The sequence below is a fragment of the Ahaetulla prasina genome, chromosome 1, assembly GCF_028640845.1.
Source record: "Ahaetulla prasina isolate Xishuangbanna chromosome 1, ASM2864084v1, whole genome shotgun sequence".
Lineage (NCBI taxonomy): Eukaryota > Metazoa > Chordata > Lepidosauria > Squamata > Colubridae > Ahaetulla > Ahaetulla prasina.
Genome location: NC_080539.1, coordinates 86,000,525 through 86,019,834, shown reverse-complemented (window position 1 = coordinate 86,019,834; position 19,310 = coordinate 86,000,525). Strand labels below are relative to the sequence as shown.

General features: G+C 42.6%; 2 protein-coding genes across 6 annotated transcripts in view; one reads left to right on the top strand and one right to left on the bottom strand.

The window, feature by feature from the left end:
- Positions 1-252: 252 nt before the first annotated feature.
- On the bottom strand, positions 253-18,493 carry DLL1 (delta like canonical Notch ligand 1). The gene is made up of 11 exons (XM_058167151.1): positions 15,681-18,493; positions 14,651-14,989; positions 12,528-12,588; positions 11,878-12,135; positions 6,803-6,863; positions 5,888-6,018; positions 5,577-5,746; positions 5,253-5,469; positions 1,599-2,391; positions 1,368-1,482; positions 253-937 (listed from the first exon to the last, which is right to left on the bottom strand). Exons 1-11 carry the CDS (start codon positions 15,738-15,740, stop codon positions 932-934), a joined length of 2,211 nt encoding a protein of 736 aa, XP_058023134.1. The 5' UTR covers positions 15,741-18,493; the 3' UTR covers positions 253-931.
- Positions 14,639-19,310, top strand: part of FAM120B (family with sequence similarity 120 member B) — a 65,981-nt gene continuing 61,309 nt past the window's right edge. For 2 of the 5 annotated variants that reach the window (XM_058167162.1, XM_058167179.1), the window contains exon 1: positions 14,639-14,773. The gene's annotated coding sequence lies outside the window, so the exon portion shown is untranslated. Of the gene's footprint in view, positions 14,778-19,310 lie in introns of all 5 variants that reach the window. The other 3 variants (XM_058167202.1, XM_058167171.1, XM_058167223.1) reach the window with 3 other exon arrangements.

Genomic DNA, 19,310 nt, shown 5'->3' with positions numbered 1-19,310 from the left:
CCATTGATACTTATCTAAGCCCAAGCAGGTGCTGTTAGTTCCTGTGTATAGTCATGATTAGCAATAAATCAATTTAATTAGACCTTCACATACGGACCTGATCTTTCAGGCCTGACACATACGCTGCCAACATTTTTTCCTTGATGTTACTGTTGTACCAATAGCAGCTTCTCAACTGTGAATGTGCAGAAGTGTTTTTCAAAAAAAAAAAAAAGCATATGCCTTGGATATCATTAATAATATTTATTTTGGAAAAATATTTTTAAAATGGATTTCTTTATTAACAAAAACAGTAAAAAAAAACCTCAAATAACATTTTGCAGAGTGTTTCATAAATACATTATATACAAACAAAAAAAAAATAGTCACATAGACCCGAAGTGCCTTTGTACATATTTACCAAAAAAATTAAATTATTAAAAAAAAATCACAAAATACCCCAGCTTTACAAATATCCTGAAAATAATTTTTACAGATTAAAAAAAATAACACACTCTCTTTCCCCACCTAATAGAAACACATTTTAGTATAAAAAAAGGACAGTAAAGGCAGTGTCTGTATCTCAAGAATCAACTGGCTCATAGAATCCAAAATACACACTCCAGGCAGTGCACACTTGTGTAGGAATTCAGTCCGTTCATTTAAATACATATAGGGGGGGAAAATCAACTGACCATAGTGCAATGATAAATCTTCATAAAAGGCAGTGCAACAGGTATCTTTGAACACAGAGCCTGACTTAGCGTCCGTCATGTATTATTTGCAGTCCCTTTTGCTAACTTCAGTAGAGAACCAGCTCAGTCTGAATTTAGTTTCTCAGCAGCAGTCAGTGAAGGAATCTTTCTCCCTTTCCTTGTTCAGCAGCATTCATTGGGGCATATCACCTTTGAAAATTGTTTCAAAGCAACAATTTTGCCACGTCATCTTTCTTTTACACCTGCAAGAATTCAAGAGAGGCAGGGTGAAAAAAACAATCCAAGGATACCCATTAAGACATAAAAAGGTATTCACTTGATCATTAGAAGAATCAAATATCTCCTCCAGGTGAAGCATTTTAAGGAAAGTGGTTTTATTTCCCTCCCACCCACATTTTTGCATAGACAGGGTGACTAATGCATTTTATTGGACTGAATTGGAAGATTGGAATCTGTCCACCAATGGCTATTGATGGGTGACAATATCGCATATTATTATGGGGAAGGTTCATAATCTCATGGGCCGCAATTTTGAAATTACCCTACTAACTCATCCTACAAAGCAAATAAACCATCATTGGGGCTTCCATTGGAACAAGCTGAGCTGCATCAGAGGAAGTGGTGCATTAGTACAATTGGACGAGTTTTGAGCCTGAGAGAGAATATATCTACCTCTGTTGCTATGATGCATTCATCCTTCTCTTCTGATATGACATACACTGACTGGTACTTTGTGTCTTTTGAAGTGGAATATACCGATTCTGGCCGTTTCCTTTCAGATGTTTCACTGCAAAGAGAAAATTTCAGATGACGTTGGCTTAGCGACCAATTTTAATACACCCTCACTTTTGGCAAATTAAAAACCTGATCCATTCAGCCACACTCCTCTTGACATTCCCATACCTTTTGGGCTGTACTGTGTTTTTCTCTTCTGCTTCCAAATCATACGTTTCACCCTTCGCTTCACATCTCCCATGATCCCCTTTAACAGTGTCCTCATGCTTGAGGTCATGGACCAAATTGTAATCCACTGACGGGTATCTGACTTTGTAGCCATTTTTGTCAGCATTTTCGCTGTGGAAGTCTATTTTCTTGTTCGTATTCTTAATCTGGGTGGCACCAATGACACTTATGGAGATGTCCTTCTCTCGCTGACAGTTGGCCAGGTTGTTCATGGTCTCAACTTCACTCCTACAGGCATCTTGCTGAGGCTGCTGCTTTTGTGTTTTGAGACGAAAACAGACCACAATGGCAGCACAGCCCAGCAAGAGCATAAGGACCAGGATAATTCCAGCACATATTGCAATCCATGGGAATTGGGAGCTCTGGCGTTCTGCATACTGCTCGGTGATGTCAACGATGACTGCCCCTTGAGGGGGTTCAGGAAGCAAGAACTGGCAGTTGAGGCCCCCATAACTACGTGCACATTCACACACGTAACGGTTGTTTCTTTCGTGGCAAGTAGCCCCATTGTGGCAGGGATCATGCTCACATTTGCTGACAGGAGTGCTACAGTTCTTTCCATTGTATCCCGGAGGGCAGGTGCAGGAATAGTCGTTGACTCCATCTTGACAGGTGCCTCCGTTTAAGCAAGGAAAGGAGCCACAGTCATCCACATTATCATCACAGTGTCTTCCCGTGAAGCCAGCTTGACATTGACATATGTAGGAATTTGTAAGATCCACACACTGAGCTCCTGCAAAGGTTTGGAGAGGACAATGATAAATAGGAGGAACTAGTCATAGGGACTGACAGTGCTATTGATGGTCTATTATATCTATCCAGGGTGCTGCCTATTTACAACAAGCCTACAAAGAATAAGAGACAGGGACATTCAAGATTATCTCAGCAGTTTTATGGATTCAAGAAGACCAGGATTTACAAAATCATCAGAAGCTTACTGCTAGAGCTTTTTGCTGTTGACATAATGTAGCTATTTTTCATGAGAACAGAACGGGAATGAATGGAATAGATGGCACATCATATTACTTGTATTGCAGTCTGGATATTTTTATGACTATTTTAAAGGCAGGCTTTGATTACTCTAATGCAGAGGTGAGGAACTATGGCTCTTTTATGACTTGTAGCTTTCAACTGTCAGAATTCCTGAGCCATTCAGGAATCCTGGGAATTGAAGTCCACAGGTCATAAAAAGTTATTTTAAGTATACAACAGAACCAATGGGGCAGCACATATTCTGTGCTGGGCCACCTCAGGTTATTTTTGTACACAGCAGAAAAGATACTTTTTTCATACACGAAACGAACAAATGAAATCTCCCCAAACATTGCAAAAATAAGATTATCTTTCCCACCCCAATTTCTTGTGTTCTACAACCTGTTCCCACAACTTTCTTAATTAAAGAATTAAGAAAGTTGTATTCCCTTAATGTATTATGGGAACATTAAAAAGAGGCTAATTTAGTCAGTTAACTAACTCCAAGACTACATTTAGCCTAAATCAGTTCCACTGCTGAATAAAGATAAACTATTTCCTATCAACTGCTTGGTATGGAACACCAAATCCTAGTCAAGTGCCCTATTTTGCAGAACTACCCCATGAAGTGTGGGAAAGCATGAGCCCCTGAAAAAGTTAACCTCTTCCTCACACAAGACACCATAAATGTTTTCAGCACACAGTATTCCTTCCAAACACTCTGAAGTGCTTGAGCCTCCCTCTAGGTCAGGGGTCTCCAACCTTAGTAACTTTAAGGTTTGTGGACTTCAACTCCCAGAGTTCCTCAGCCAGCTTTGCTGAAGAGTCGAAGTCCACAAGTCTTAAAGTTGTCAAGGTTGGAGACCCCTGTTCTAGGTGCATCCCCCTGCTGCATCTCTAGGCAAAGAGAAGGGAATAAAGCTTTGCCAGTAGACTTTGGGTTCAGGTCTCAAAGTCCCAAGCACTTCCTAAAGGCACAGGGTGGGATTCTGCTCTTCTCAGATATGACTATTTGCTATGAGAATCCACCAGCAAACTTATGGGGAAAGGGTCAACTGTCAATTATGTTTCATCCACACCAGGTTTAACTAGCCAGCTAATCACAATATTGTCAATACTTTCTCAAATGCTTTTCTGAAATCAGTGTATTATGTTTACATTACTCTTGCAGTCTGTTTAACTCCACACACACATTAATGGCAGTGTGGCACAACATATTCTTGACAAATGCATGCTAACTTTTGGTGGCGCTTTTTTTCAAATTACTTTCTTTGATCCCCTTATGAATTCATTTATTTTTTTTCCGAGTGTCAAGATTCAGTTTGATCTGTCTTTCAATCCTTCCTCCTGACCCTTTTTTAATGATAGAGATATTTCACCTCCTGCAGAAATCAAATATTTGAACCATTCTTCAGGATTTTTCCAAAATAAATATATAGAGAGATTTTTCAATCATCTAGATCATAGTTATCCTAAGGGTGCTTTTTCCAAAGGCAACTGGACTTGGTTTTTTTTCCTTTGAAAACATTTTACTTCTCTCATCCAAGAAGCTTCTTCAGTTCTTGGAAACAAAACATTTTCAAAGGAAAAAGAAAACCCAGTTTCCACCATAGATTAAAGCGGAGAATTCAATAAAACATAGTTATTACCTGCTTCAACTGAAAAGGATAAACTGACTCACTTAAATGGAAATTCCCACATATAGGTCTGCAATCTTACAAATGGGATTTCAGGCTTTTTTGGCCTTATTTCACATTTAGGTTGATAAATAAAGGTTACAGGCTTTCAATGTTAGGTTAAAGAACTTGGACTAATTCAGACAAAAGTGAGGGGCAAATTTTAGTCTAAATGCACATTACTGCACAATGACTGGATCATTCCAGCTGGCAATTATACTGATTTAAATTTTCAGGTTGACATTTTATATCTAGGTTTCTTTTTGGATTCTGCCTTTAGCCTAGTTTGGAAAGGAAGAAACAAAACTGATGTATAACTCAGCTTTCCTGAATCTGATGCCCTCTTGCTATGTTGAACCTCATCTCCCATAATCCCTCAACTAGCATGCTCAATGGTGGATGAACTGGGGAATTATAAGAATTGAAATCAACATCTCTAGAGGAAGCTGGGCAAAGCGGATAAAACTTCTTAGAAATGTTATCATGGAAATGCCATTCATATTAAATGTGCCCTTCTTCTCCTTACAAAATGCCAGTAAGTAAAATTTCTCCAAAACAGGGGAAAATTGAGTTGGTGTCTTTTGTGTTCTTATCAGTTTCGTGGTTTTATAAAAAGCTGCACAACAGCTTCAGAATTGTTTTAAGAATCACTGAAGAGTGTCAGGCTTACTCTGAAAACTACACACTCACAAACTGTCGCTTCTCTCCCACAGAAACCAGTGTAGCTTAGCAAGCTTCAGCACTGCTTGGATCTCTCTCTCTTCCTCCATTAAATCAAGACCTCCCATTATAGCATGTCAAGTGAACTGCAGTGAGAAGTTTACTCGCTTCCCCTTAGAAGTTAAGTGAACTGCAGCAGGAAGGTCATTCACTTCCCATGGATGTTTAGGGCAAAATGGCCATTAACTTGAATGGGTGATCAAATACAGGTACCGACTTGGCTTACCATTAGCACAAGGACTGGAGCTGCAATAGTCAATTTTCTTTTCGCAGTTAAATCCAGAGTAACCCATGGGGCAACGACAACTATATCCACCTTCAGGATTGTCTGTACATCGTCCTCCATTGAAGCAAGGCCCATCGGCACAAGTCATTGCACCCAGCTCGCAGTTTTTACCATAAAAGCCAGGTGGACAGGTACAGGAGTAGCTGTTCTCAAGATCCTGTTGGAAGAAAGACCCACCCTCTTTAGCAATCTTGACTTTAGCAATCTTAACAATTGGGACAAAACCTTCTTTTCAGACTAGTTGCAGAGGTAGCATTAACTTACGGTACAACTTCCTCCATTCCTGCAAGGGCTGACATCACATTCATTGATTTCAATCTCACAATTGGAACCTGTGTAACCAGCACGGCAAGAACAGGTGTAACTTCCTTGGCCCGTGTTAGTACAAGTGGCGGCATTTTTGCAAGGCTTATGGTGTGTACAGTAATTTAGATCTGTAGGAGAAGTTACAGACAAAAGGGTTACAACCAGAAGATTGCCTGTGGCTCTGTGAGGACGTTGCCTATGTTTAGTTTAAGAGAGATCCAAGCTTAAGAAAAGTGGGCTGTATAAAAGTTAGAAATGATAGAACTTACCCTGGTTACAAAAAAGACCTCCCCATCCTTCCTGACAATTGCACTGCCAAGGTTGTTGACAGGTACCATGAAGACAACCTGGGTATCGGATGCATTCATCACAGTAACGCCCTTGCCAACCAACACGGCATCTGTGAAAACAAATTTTAAACATTTTTAGTCCAGGGAGTCGGGTCACACAAGCTGAAAATTATTTAAATTAAAACTAAACAAAAATCAAACCCCTTGTACGTCTTCCAACGTTATTGATCTTATTAAGCTCAGAAGCTTTTTCGCTACCTGAAATACTTTTTAGGTATGTGAACAAGCTAATCTCTTTTATTTTTGTTGTCCTTATTCCTGAGTTCAAGTTCTTTCTGCTGGTAGCCTTGATTTATTAACCATCACTTTTATAAATCACCCTTCTTCCAAGACGCTAAGGATGCTAATCCCATTTAATCTCCACATTAACTCTGCAAAGACGATTATGCTGACGGAGAAATTGATTTCCCAAGGGCCAAATATTTTTATAGTTCATCAGAGAGGCATAGACTTCCCTGCTCCAAACCAAAACACATCTATTCTCCCCTTGATTGAGTTATTCCAGTAATCACACCCATAAACTGCCATCTAATCATTCCATCAAATTAATTATAATTCTTCCATGATTTCAAAAGGCTGGATACAAGGCACAGTGCATCCATTCATTATGTTTGAAAGTTAATGTGCTCCTACTAGACACTAAGCCCCATTCAACTTCTTCCAAATATCCATAAATTCTGGAGTGGTGCTTTGGCTCCCTCCTATTTGACTTACACGGACATTAGGTTAAGAAGTAAAGCAGGCCTGAATATAATCGAATCTGGGATTCTCAAATCAAGTTTGCCGGCAGAAGGATGGAGCGAGAAGAGGAGAAGGAGAGGTCTGGAAACTTACTTGCATTCTCCAGGCTTGTCACAGAATCCATGCTGGTCATCACAGCCTGGCAAGCAAATTGCTGCAAAACACAAAGAAACCAAAATATATCCATAAGCCTTTTGGAGCCTTGTGAGCTTAGGTCAAATTCTTTTTCATGACAGTCGAGTTGGTGACAGCAGCTAAATGAATCTTCGGAGCTTGCTAAGAGTAGTGGTCGTGCTTTTGTAACAGGGGGCTTTACTTATCACTAGGAATGAACATTCCCTTTAATGCAGTTGCACACAAACAAAAGAGAGCACACAATGACTCCTTTCCGCACAAAATCCTGCACAAAATCCCATCCGCCTTTTCTTCCCAGTAAGGGTCAGAAGTCCTATTTCCCCCCCCACATCCCATTCAATACCACAGCTCCTCCTCTTGGTATCCTCAGCATCCTCAGCAAGTATAAGAGAGAGGGAGGGAGAGAGAGAGGGAGGGAGAGAGAGAGAGGGAGGGAGAGAGAGAGAGGGAGGGAGAGAGAGCATGCACAGATAAGGATAGACAGCTGGTGTGCAGGGTGCCAGCCGGGACAGCTGCTCCATTGTCTATTCTCTCCCAGCAGCTGCCCCACTGCAACAATACCCCAACTCCTTACAGCCAATCAGAGCCAAGATGTGCTTTCTCATCAGCCTATCCCTACCCAGATCTAATCTATGGCACGCGCATGATTTCTGGGCAAAGGGGAAGGGTTTTTCTTATTCAAATAATTAAGTCTAAAGTTCTTTCACACACACCCCCAAAGGAAGGAGGGGGAGTGGAGCCTGAAGAACACAGACGTAGGAAGGAGGTAAGCAGGCCAGCAGGAGGGAGGTTGGGAGCAGGGCGGGGAGAGGGAAGACTTCTGCTCATTACTTTGCCTGGTTATGGAACTCATTAAGCAGGCACTGTGAGTTTTAACCCCACAAAGCAAGCCAGAGACAATGACAAGCCCAGAAGGAGAAACAGAAGACGAAGAAGAACGGGACTGATCATCAGATTGTTAAAAGGGGGGGGGGGGGGAAGAGAAGGAATGAATGGGGCAAGTGTGCGGACGAGACAAGCCTGCCAATTTTGGGACAGGCTTTTGGGTTGACATCATTTCCCTCTCCCCAACCCCACCAAGTAAATGCACCATGCATTCTAACAACTTGCTCACAAGGTTCAGAATTTTTTGGAAAGAAAAGCAGGAAGGAATTTTTTTTTCTTTCCAAAGGCTTCCAACAATATCTTATTTCTCATCTCCTCTCCTAAATCTAATTAAAGGGGGCAGCATGCGTTGGGGATGTCACGTGGGGGAGGGGGTTTCTTACTAACTTGACCCATAAGCAAATCAGAACCATGGTGGCTCTCCTGCCAAATATGATATTTTGGGCCTGTGCAAAGCAGCTTCTCTGCACCCTGAGGCAACCCCTTGATCTGGACCACTGCAAAGTTCATTAAGGCAGCATCCTTACTGGGAAAATCAAATGACTCCACTTGGATGGATCAAATGGAAGCATCCAACTAGGCCAATTCAATTCAGCTGGCTGCTTCCATCCACTGGAAAGGGGACTCTACAAGAACAGAGCAGACCTTTTTAGAGCCTAGACTGAAATGGCCAACTGTTTTGATTCATCACCTTGAAGAGAGACATTTCGATTCAGTGTTTTTGCCAAAGTGCTTTAGTCAAAGCTTCATCCAGTTTAAATTCCCCTTCCTATCTATGCGTTGGGCCTATGAAGTCTTAACAGTCTTTTATTTGTTGTATTTCCTCCAGGAGCTCAAGCCAACTAATTCTCAATGAGGACAATCACACTGGCCATGGCTTAACATAATAGCCCAAATTTAGACAGTTACTTGAGGCATACAGTAAAAATAAAAAATTTCCAGTGAGATTTTTTTTTCCTGCCCTGACTTCACCGCTACTTTTAAATATTCTCCCACCAGGCAAAGTATCAAGCAACTTTAAACCCAAGGAACATCCAGAAGGAAAGATAATTGTTTCTCATGAAAGAATGGAAGATTTCATGCTAAATCATAATCTATTTAGGAAAATCTGTGAATTCAAATATGAAGGAATTTTTTTTTTTAAAGAAGCATAAAGATAGCTCCAAACTAATTAGGGCTGGCTGGACATATCTGAAAATTAATGAAATTATAATAAAGAATTAAACTGGGAGGAGGGGCAAATTCCATTAAGTCCAGATACCAACATTACTTAACTCTGCTACAAGGCACAAACCTAAAACCTCTTGAGAATAAGAATTAATCATGCAATTTCTTGGATTCTGGCCAGTATTGCCGCTGGCTGTTTTCCATGTTATTTATGATCCACTCTGGCTAGTTAAGTATATGAGTGCTTACTTGTTCTGCTTCCCGGATATTTATATTTGCAGTTATGTCCCTGTAATGCAGCCAGTGTGTGACTTTGAATGAGGAGAGCCTAGTTCAAGGTTAGGCCACCTGATGCCCTCCAGATGTTTTGAGCTACGACCTTTATAAACTACACCAGGCATAGAAGATAGCCAGGAATTCTGGAAAATGTAATCCAGCTTATATGGAAGTAGATCTGGGTTTAATGGAATATGTTTCTAACTACTTTTCTGAGTTACGCTATCATTATTGATGTTTAATAAAATTGCCTGAAGAACAAATTGATTTCAGAAACACCTTTTTTTTTTCCTTTTAAGAATGGCATGACTGACAATCCACCGAAATTAAGGGCCAAACATATATTTGGGGCATTTCCCCTTTTATAAACTATCAGGCTTTCCCTGTGTCACCCTATGCCACTCAGGCCTTTCCTAAGCCAGTCTATGTTAGTTCCTTCTTACTAAACTAATTTAGTCTTTCAGAGAGGACAGTCTAGAATAGTAGTAAAATGCCAAGTGCAGAAAATAGGGGAGGGAGTTAGGTTTTTGTTGTTGTTTTTAATAACTTTTCCAAATATAAGATTGCAACAATATATTTACTAAGCTACCAGGATATCACAGAACTACTTTCTAGACAGTAAGTGAAGGAAATGGGTGCGAAAGGGGAGATAAAATGAAGAAAAGGAGAAGATTTTGTCACTTTTTTCTGTTTTTCTCCCCATCACTACCTTACCTATATCTTATATTGTTTACTAGCCACTGAATAATTCTACAGAATCTGAAAAGTTGAACAGTAATGTGATCTTATTTGATGGCCTAATGGTCTAATAAACCTGCCATCTAATAGAAACATTGGAATGCAGGTTAAAAAAAAGTAAGAAGTGCCTTCTTCGCTCATAACAAAAATGCTTGCAAAATGCATTTATTGAACAGTTAAAATTATGATAGCCATTTCGATGCATGTCCAGTTTGTCGGATATAATAAATAATAGAGGGAATTAGGTGGATCAATTTGGCTTACATTACTAATTAATTAATGAACAATACAGCCCTTTGAGGGATTTGTAAGCTTTAATGTCAGGGTTGTCGGAGACATTTTGCCACCTGAGATGAATGACATGATGGCATTATCTTCCTTTCCCATATAAAGAAGACAACAAGATGCCTCTGTACTTTGATTTTGGCATTATTTGACTCAGCTTAGTCTAGCATCCATGGTCTTCTGCCATAGCAGGAAAGAGCAGCTGAGGAGTTTAAGAACTGCAGCAGGTACATTGGCACTCCTGCTCCTCCCCATCCCCACTTGTTACCCACTTGAGCAATCTCTTTATCATGATTATGGTATGGCTAACTTCATTAAATGACCATTAAATGTAAGTCATATTTATTCAAGAGAAAAATGATGATCTTCAAGAAACCTTATTCTGTAGCAAATTTGTTTAAATTGTCACTGAATATGCATGTGAGTTTCTTCACATTGCTTCATTCACAAAGCAATAAAGATCAGTCAGGCCTCCAAGTAAAATAATTTGACTGTTACTCTGATTCTTTAATGGCCAACTATTTTACCAATAAGATCGAATATGAAATTCTTCACTTTTTGAAAGATGGAATGAGAATTCTAAAACACTATCAACTTTTTCCAAAGCTTCTATTAGCAGCCTTTCCCTGTGTAATGCTCTCCAGCTGTGTTGGACTATGGTATCACGGTTGAGAATTATGGAAGTTGAGGACTAAAACTGCTAGAGGCTACTAGGTTGAAGAAGCTGTTGTACATAATTTTTGGCTGATGTGCATGAAGGAAATGTCTAACCTAAGATAGGATCCTACATTTTGTAGAGATATGGTTTCACTTGCAATTTCAAATAATAGAATCATTGATGTTAAGCACTTGCACTTCTCAGATTTTAGTGGGAGAACACACTCTCCCAGCTAGAACCATGGGGATTAAAACTGATTAATATTTAATAGATCTGTGCATTCAAAATTACAAAGAATTGTTTTGGATCTTGAGGCATCTCTCTGCTATTCATTATAGCAGCTTGATTTTTTTCATGATTCTATGAAAATTTGAAAACAGATGTTTGTTTTAAGGAATCAACTCAATAAAATTAAGGCAATTCTTAAAATGAGACCTTTTCTTCAAAGTCAGTCTCTTTCTTCCAAATCATCCTTAAAAACAGTCTTAAAATATAATGTTAGCTGGACTGTGATCATAATTTTGAAAATAATGAAAGCTCTTTACAGGCCTTTATTCTTTTGTCCTTGTAAATGAAGTCATCACACATAATAATAATCTGATTAATAATTGGTATATTTTTATCATTGCTTTGCATTAATTACCTCATTTCAGGATCGAACACTATTATGTTGTATTTAATCTCTGCCCCATATCTTAATGAGTACAGATTCATAGTTTTGGGTATATGTATGTGTATATGTACGTGTGTGTGTGTGTGTGTGTGTGTGTGTGTGTCTACACATACACACACACACAGTTTGTATATGTATATAGTTGATTTACACTGATTTACGTCTTAGCATTTGGACATGGGAATGGGCTATAACAACAGACAATCTCCTAAGGGAAACCACCATCATTTTGTCCAATGGCAAAGAGGGATCATTTCCCTTATTATTCATTGAGTGGGGCATGTTTGGATTTATGCAGAATAACCAGAATCAACAGAAAGAAAATTGAAGTTCTCATCTGTGGATACTCACGGTCACCGCAGTACAGTCCCTTCCAGCCTGGATTGCAGATCTTTTCCCCACGTTCTCCACAGGTGAAGTGGCCAAAGGCATCATCCCGAGGGCGACAAAAGACAGAACAGCCTTCTCCATAGTAATGCTCATCGCACACAAATCGATAGGAGTACTTGAGGTCAGTGCGACCACTGGTATGCAGGTCACTGGACCATTCTTCCCCAACAGTCAAATGTCTCTGTGTAGCCAAGCGGCTAATGAGACGTTCTGGATTCTCTGAAGAGGGAGGGGTGGAGTGGGATAAGGAAATGGAATAGAACACAGTTCATTAAATAAGAAAGGTGATGTACCACTGGAGACCTAGAAGATCTTTGGGAAGGGTTGGGTATTTCTAAGTATGTTGCAGAAGACAGGTGTTTATGTGAACAGACCCCAGAATGCTATTGGGCTTGACCTCTAGCCAAGTGGCTGAAGATAATGGAAGACAAGCCCATTGAATAGGGAATTAGATTAGAAGGAATGTGTAAAATTGTCTTCCCAACCATTGCCCTCCAGGTGTGCCAGACTGTTTTCCCCATCATGGGAAGGTAACATAGGGGTCATGACTTAGGAAGGCCTCCGAGTTAAGAAAGACTCCTGAATATACCACTTGGGAAAACATTATTTACCTGTGCTGAGGTCATCAGGAGAGTCAGTGTGCAGAGCTTCAATGATGAGAGAGAAAGTGCCCTGCACAAAACAGAGAAGGGAGAAACAATGAATGTGAAGGCCTGCAGTCAGCAGAATAATATAATCACAGGAGACTACAGCCACAACAGCCAGCATGACTCTCTGATCCCCTGACTCGGGCCTCTCTTTTTTTCCCTCAAGGAAATGGCAGCACTTTTTCAAAACTTGCTTCCTGGCCTGTTTTTTCAGCCTGTTCATACAGGATATGGTATTAAAATGGAGCAGTGAGGGGAAACGGGGAGGGGCTGGGAACAGCCATGACTGCCAATCCTCCCCCTTAATGAAGAGGGATGGCAGGGGGAACCAGGAAGGATGCTAGAAGAGTGGTGGGCCAAACTGGCAAAAACTTTGGTATTTCTATAGTAGGCAGACAAGAGGGATAGGGTTATGTTCAGATATTCTGTCAATCCTGCCTTCAACATTCCCTTTAGTGGATCAGCTGTGGTCCTAGTGATGATCAACTGTCAACTTGCCACTGCCAAATTAGTCTGCAAAAAATTTTGCATTTCCAGTGGCAGAATTTCAGCACACCATACAATCTAAGAGAAAGTTGTTAGAACTGTAGAACAATCAATAGTCCCTGACAGATAAGAACTACCTCCAAGCCAACAGCACTGGTAACCCGAGTATTCAGCTGCATTGAACACTCCAGGAAACATCAGGAAAGCAGCCACCTAACTAAAAGTCTTTAGAAAGGGTCAGACACTTTTTTTGTAGGATGAGGAAAAAGTTCTGTTTGCAAAACAGACACCCATTTTGATTACATCACTGAAGGCAACCTGGTACCATCCAGGATTCTGAGATTTCAACTCCCATTAACTTCAGCCAGAAAGGCCAATGATAGCAGACTGTGGGAAATGTAGTCTGAAACATTTACACCAGTGTTTCTCCAGCTTGGCAACTTTTGAAATGTGTAGATTTCAACTCCCAGAATTCCCCAGGCAGCATGTAGTCCACACACTTTAAAAGTTGCCTCATTGGAGAAACATTGTTCTAGAGGATAACCAGTTGTTTGCTCTTAAAGCATGCAAACAAGAGACTTCTAATGTTTTAAATGGGTGCAGAGCTGTTCCTTTACACTTCTTTTCCTTTAGCATGAAGAAAATCATGGGGAAAGAGGAAAATAAGGCAAGGAGATAGCCGAGGCAAATAATATCTGAACCCATATAATATTTTGTGAACTGCACAATAAAAGCTTCCCATGGAATCTCCTTCTGTATGACTTGACTTGAAATAAATTGGATCCCTTGGCTCTGAACCCAGAATCTGCCCATTTAAGTGAATTCAAGAGTATCATTAAGTGTTCCACCTTTTGGAAAGACTAAAAATAATCCATCCTCTCTAGACTTCTGGACCATGCATTTTCTATTGTGAACATCCATTTCCTAATCTAGATAGAATGGCATTCCAAGGTCATTTCCTCACTAGTAATTTATAGCTCTGTGTGTGTGTGTGTGTGTGTGTGTGTGTAAGTAAATTGTATATATTATAGCAGTCCCAAAGGTGTTTTTTCAAGAGGCAACTGGCCTTTTTTATTTCTCTTTGAAGATGTTTCACTTCTCATCCAAGAAGCTCTCTTCAGCTCTGAATGGATGGTGGGAAATGGAAGGATTTATATTCCTTGCAGACAGCTGGTCATTTGCATTCTTTTAGAAAAAATGCAAAGAAAAACAAGGAAGTCCAATTGCCTCTTGAAAAAGCACCTTTGGGACAACCATGACCTGGATGACTGAGAATCTCCATAGACATATTATAGTGTTATCCCAATACAGATTGCCAAAGTAATGGTTAGACTTTTTTACTCCTGGCAAGAGAACCCCAACCTCCTAATTAAAAGATGGCTCTCATCTGTATCTGCGATCAAATAAACAGAGTAGCATTGTCATTTCCAAATAATTGACAGGTTCTTCCACTACCTGATTACACATCTGTAGCATTACCAATGCTACCTGATTACACATTTTAAGCCCATTTGATGTGGACTTAAGCCTGCCCTCTTGCATGCAACCCTGCCCCTCCCTCAGTCCCAGGCCTCTCTCCTCAGAGGCTCGGGCGATCTTACCGGCCAGGTGAAGCCGAAGGGGAACCGGATGGGGTTGCTGAAAGACGGTTCGCTGCCGCTGCTGGCGGCGCTGTCGGGGACGCTGAAGGAGTTGGCTCCAAGAACCGGCGTGACAGCACTGCCGTAGGTACAAGGCGGCTCTGGGGACACGCTAGCTTGGTAATGCTTAAGGCACACGCGGAAGAAAGTTTTGCAGTCGCACTGTTGCAAGCCAGCCGAAGCGCCGGCGCCGGGATTGGCGGATCCCAGTCCCTCTCGGCAGCAGTTGCGGTTGCCCAGAAGCCCCTTCTTATTGACAAACTCCTGCAGCTTCAGCTCGAAGACGCCGGAGGTCCAAACCTGCGGAGAAGGGGCGGGGAGGGGAGGGAGGAGGCAATGGCACACGGTTTTAGAGAGGCTTGGAGCAGCGGGGGTTGCTCAGGGGCAGCGCCGCGGTCGGACCGGGAATCGCCTCGAAGGGGCGGGGCAAATGGATCAATAAAAGTTCTGGCGCCGCTAGCGGATAGCGGCGCTCGTCCTAGGCGCCCCCCACCCCGCCGCCGCGCGTAATGGGCAACCTCCTGCCGAGCCGAGCGCGGAGGCCGAACTGTCCACTGCGACGCGTCCTGTTGATGCCCACCCGGCACCTCGCGACGCTCCGGCGGTGGGGGTGGGTGAAGGGAAGGGAAGAAGCGCGCGGAAAAGCAAGAGAGCTAGACCACGTGTCCCGAGTATGTATCGCAGACCCGGGAATCCTTAAGGAAGCGCTCGAGCCGCGCTTTGCCTAACTGAGAACACGGAAGCTTCCCGTGGGAACGCGTGAGGACGCGCTACTCGGCTTTCAAAAATTGCCCGAGGGAAGGAGGGCAGGCGCAGGTTGCCGACGCTTCTCCTCGCGCGTATCCCCACCCCGACCTTCGCCAGACCGCTGCTGCGGACCCGGGGGGGGGGGCACCAACTTTTGGGGATGGTGGAATGCCAGAACCCTGTCGGCACGCATTTCTCCTCCCCACCCCCTCTTCCGCATCCCCTCATTGCCCTGAGGGCTTACCTGGCAGGGAAGTTGAAGCACACAAAAGACAACTAAAGCCAGCGTGGACCGTCCACCCATTTTGGCAGGGCTGATGAAACGGGGGAAGGGGAAGGAAGAGGTCTGGGCTTCTTCCCTTCTTGTCCCCGGTTTTCCTTTCCAAAGGCAAAAACGGCAAACCAAGACGAGCTTCTGTCAAGTCGAAGATCCGGACGTTTCTCCGATCCGAGCCTGGCCGTAAGGGGGTTAGAATGATGATTTATTTGTTTGGAGTCTTTCTTTCTCCCCCTGCGACCCCCCTCGTCGATGCGTTCCAGATACGCCCTTTAGTTGACTGACAGATCTTGTTTTAAAGATGAATTAGGCGCAAGGAAAAAGGACTACCCTCCTCTTGGCTTCCCCTTCCAGACACAGTTCTTGACGCTTTGGTTTCTCTTGCTCCAACCAAAGCAAAGGAGAGAAAAAGCCACTTAATTCCCAGGGACGAAGAAAAGACTTCCCAAAGGAGATTAAAATAATCAACGATCTGGAAATCCCTCAGGGGACGAGAAGATAATTCCCGGTGGCTTCAGGCGAAGAGTGGCGGGTTTTTTGTTTTGGCGTGCATGTGTTTTTAGTTTTGCAGAGGGGTTGGCGATTACGCACAAGCAGCCGTTTTCAAATCCCCCCAAGCTTTGCTGGTCGCCACTTTCTGGCAATGAATTCCGATCGATGTGTTGCTTTAAAAAAAGAAAAGAAAGAAATCCAAACCTTTTGCACCCCACCCCCCGCAAAAAAAACCCAGGCAAAATGTTGTTGCTTCGTGGATTTCCAAAGTCGATGGCTTGGCGGTGCCCGCGTTAATGTCTGCTCTCCACTTTAGTCATGGGTGAGCTTTGCTTTCGCCTTGAAACTGCCTGCTGGATTGGGGTAAAATTATTCCCTTTTTTTTTCCTTTTTCTTTTTTTTTCGGTTTTTTTTCTTTTTTTAATTTTTTGCTCGCTGGCTTGCTCTGTAGCGCTAAGGATCTGCCTGCGTTCCAGCGCCTGCCTGCCTTATATCTCGCCGGCCGCCTGCATGGCTAATGAGATGCAAATGAGCAGCCCCCCAATCTGGCTAGAGCGGTCACAAAGGAACCACTTTTCCAAGCCTCCCTCTCAATGGATCGCCAAATGGGCAGTGAGCTGTAAAATGGGCAACCCTCGTCTTCCCCTCCCCTCCAGCTCCCACCAAAATCTAAAAAGGGGAGGGGGACGCTGATTTACATGCCTGCAAATTTGATAACCGCAAGAACCGACCTTCCCCGCCACACGCACACCCTTGCTCTTCTTTCCCAATAGTCTCGCTCGCGCTTTTTCTTCTCTGAATAGGAAAAAGGCAGGAAACCTTTCCAAACAGCGAAAAAACGCTGGGTTTTGGAAACGTCTTAAAAACGTGTATGTGTGTTCGCCTGCGCCCACCGAGCTTTTTCTTCTAGCTTCTTTTCTTAAACGCAGTCTGCAGGTTTGCGTAAATCCGCCCACTGCCCTCCAGCGTTTCCGACGTCGGATTACAATTCCCATCACCTTGACCCAAAGTGATGGGAACTGTAGTGCAACGTATCTACCCAGCGCAGAGGAGTCTCTTCCGCTGGGAACCAGCATCTCTTGAACTCTCTTTGTATTTCATAACGTCTCAAGTCCTGGGAGAAACGGGATATGGGAAGGAAACGCGAATTCGGGAGACGTGGACGCAATCAGATTCCCAAAGCGTCTTGTACAATCTTGTTGGTTTTTCAAAGGCGGTTAAACCCCACGGTTGCTTGCGCTATGGAGTTTTGGGGATCCTAGAGCCAGAGATAGGGGCGATGAGTTGGGAAGGTTCCAAAAAATCCCTGCGCGCTTTTCCCTGGATCCTTACGCGCAATAAACCCCAAAGACTTTCAGTTGCAAACAATCCGGAAAAGGCTCTTGCCTTGTGTTAAGTTCCAAGAGGGGGAGAAGGGGGAGGGACGGACGGACGAGGCAAGTTTGGCTGGGTAAACAGTCTTGCTTTTTAAAGACCCCAAAAGAAGCTCTTTCAGTCACTCGCTCCACTCCATCTCCCCCCCCCTTTCATTTTCCCTTTCCCCTGAATTCTTGGCGAACTTGCAACGATCGAGGCCCCAACTTCGTTTCTTTTCCCCTTCTCTCCCCGTGCCTTGAGCTGTCTCTTTCTGCCTTTTTTTCTCCCCTTCTCTGAGCGTACTTTTTGTGTTGTGTGCGTGTGTGTGTTTAACGTGAGCGGTGTGGGTCGTTCGCGTGGCTGTCATTAAGGCAGTTTGTTATTATGGGAGGCCTGCATCAGTTGGCGCTTTGTGCCCTCAGCTGTATGGTAATGTGGACAAGCACCTGCTCTCTGCACAATGCAACCGAGAGAAAGAGCTCCCCTCAGCGCACGCTACTGACTCTACAACAATGTGCGCCCATTTTAAAAAGAAATCCATTTCCACGGCCTTCCTTTCCCTCCCTACCTTATCCGAAACGAGGGGAAAAAAACCCTACTCTATGTCAACTTTATTTTTTTTTCTCTCGTCCCCCCCTCTAATGCATTTATCAACGCGGAAGCTTTTATATTGGTTAAAACGCACGCGTGTAAGAGAAAAGAAGGCTCTGCTATCAAAGCAAAATTTACTTAAGTCTGCCTTCCTGGAAGCAAGAACTTAGAATTAAGCAACAGCAACGCCAGGAAGTTGGCCTTGATAGGGAAAGGAAGATGGGCCTCGTTGCAAAACCCCTCCACAAACAGGCAGTTTTAAAGCAGCCTGAACTATCTGTGCAAACGTCATTTGAAATGCTAGAGATTCCGGGGCAGCTTAGGATGGTTAGAGAGATTTGGCTACGAAAAGGTAGCTCCCTGTATGTATGTTCCCTGTATGTTCCCAGCTGCCTGGAAATCTTTATGGCCGCATTATGGGATTTGAACGGCCTTTCCAATGATAAAATGCGACTTTCATTGAAGCAGATGGCTTGATCACAAATTGCCTTACAATGTGCGTGTTGGGCGTTTGGAGGGGGGGGAAAGGAGTGAGAAGGGCAAGAGGGAAAAAAAACCAATCTAAACCACTTCATCAAATCCAATTGCTGTTGAAGGTCAATTAAAAGAAAATCACTAATTGGATATGCATTGGAGAAGACAAGTCTACTTTTCCTGGTGGTATAAGAGAAATTTAACGTTGAATCTAATAGCTGGGTTTACCCAGCATGGTATGCCGTAAAATAGTTTGGGTTTTGATTATGTATATTTAATCAATTAAGGGGGTAGTTTTTGGAGGGAGAAGACTGTTGTTAAACAATCCTTAGTTTAATACAAGGTGTCAAAACACAGCGTAGGGAATACATTTTCTGCAAAATGTTGGCTTTTTCTGATCAAATATCTTAATTTTGGGTTCTTTGAATATAAAAGTGAATGATAGTTTATAAGCAGAGGCAATATTTCAGCCATGTGGCTTGGTCTCTGATAGGTCTGGATGGATTTTTGCCTCAGTGCACATAATTTGTTGATTAGAACACTCTGACTATAGCCCAATGATCAGATTTTGGAAATGAAGGTGCAAATTGTCTTGCACCAAAGCAATTTGAGTTTATTAAAGGCAAATTCAAAAAGCCAATCAAATCAGAAAACTATAAAATGACATTCATATCTTCACCTCAA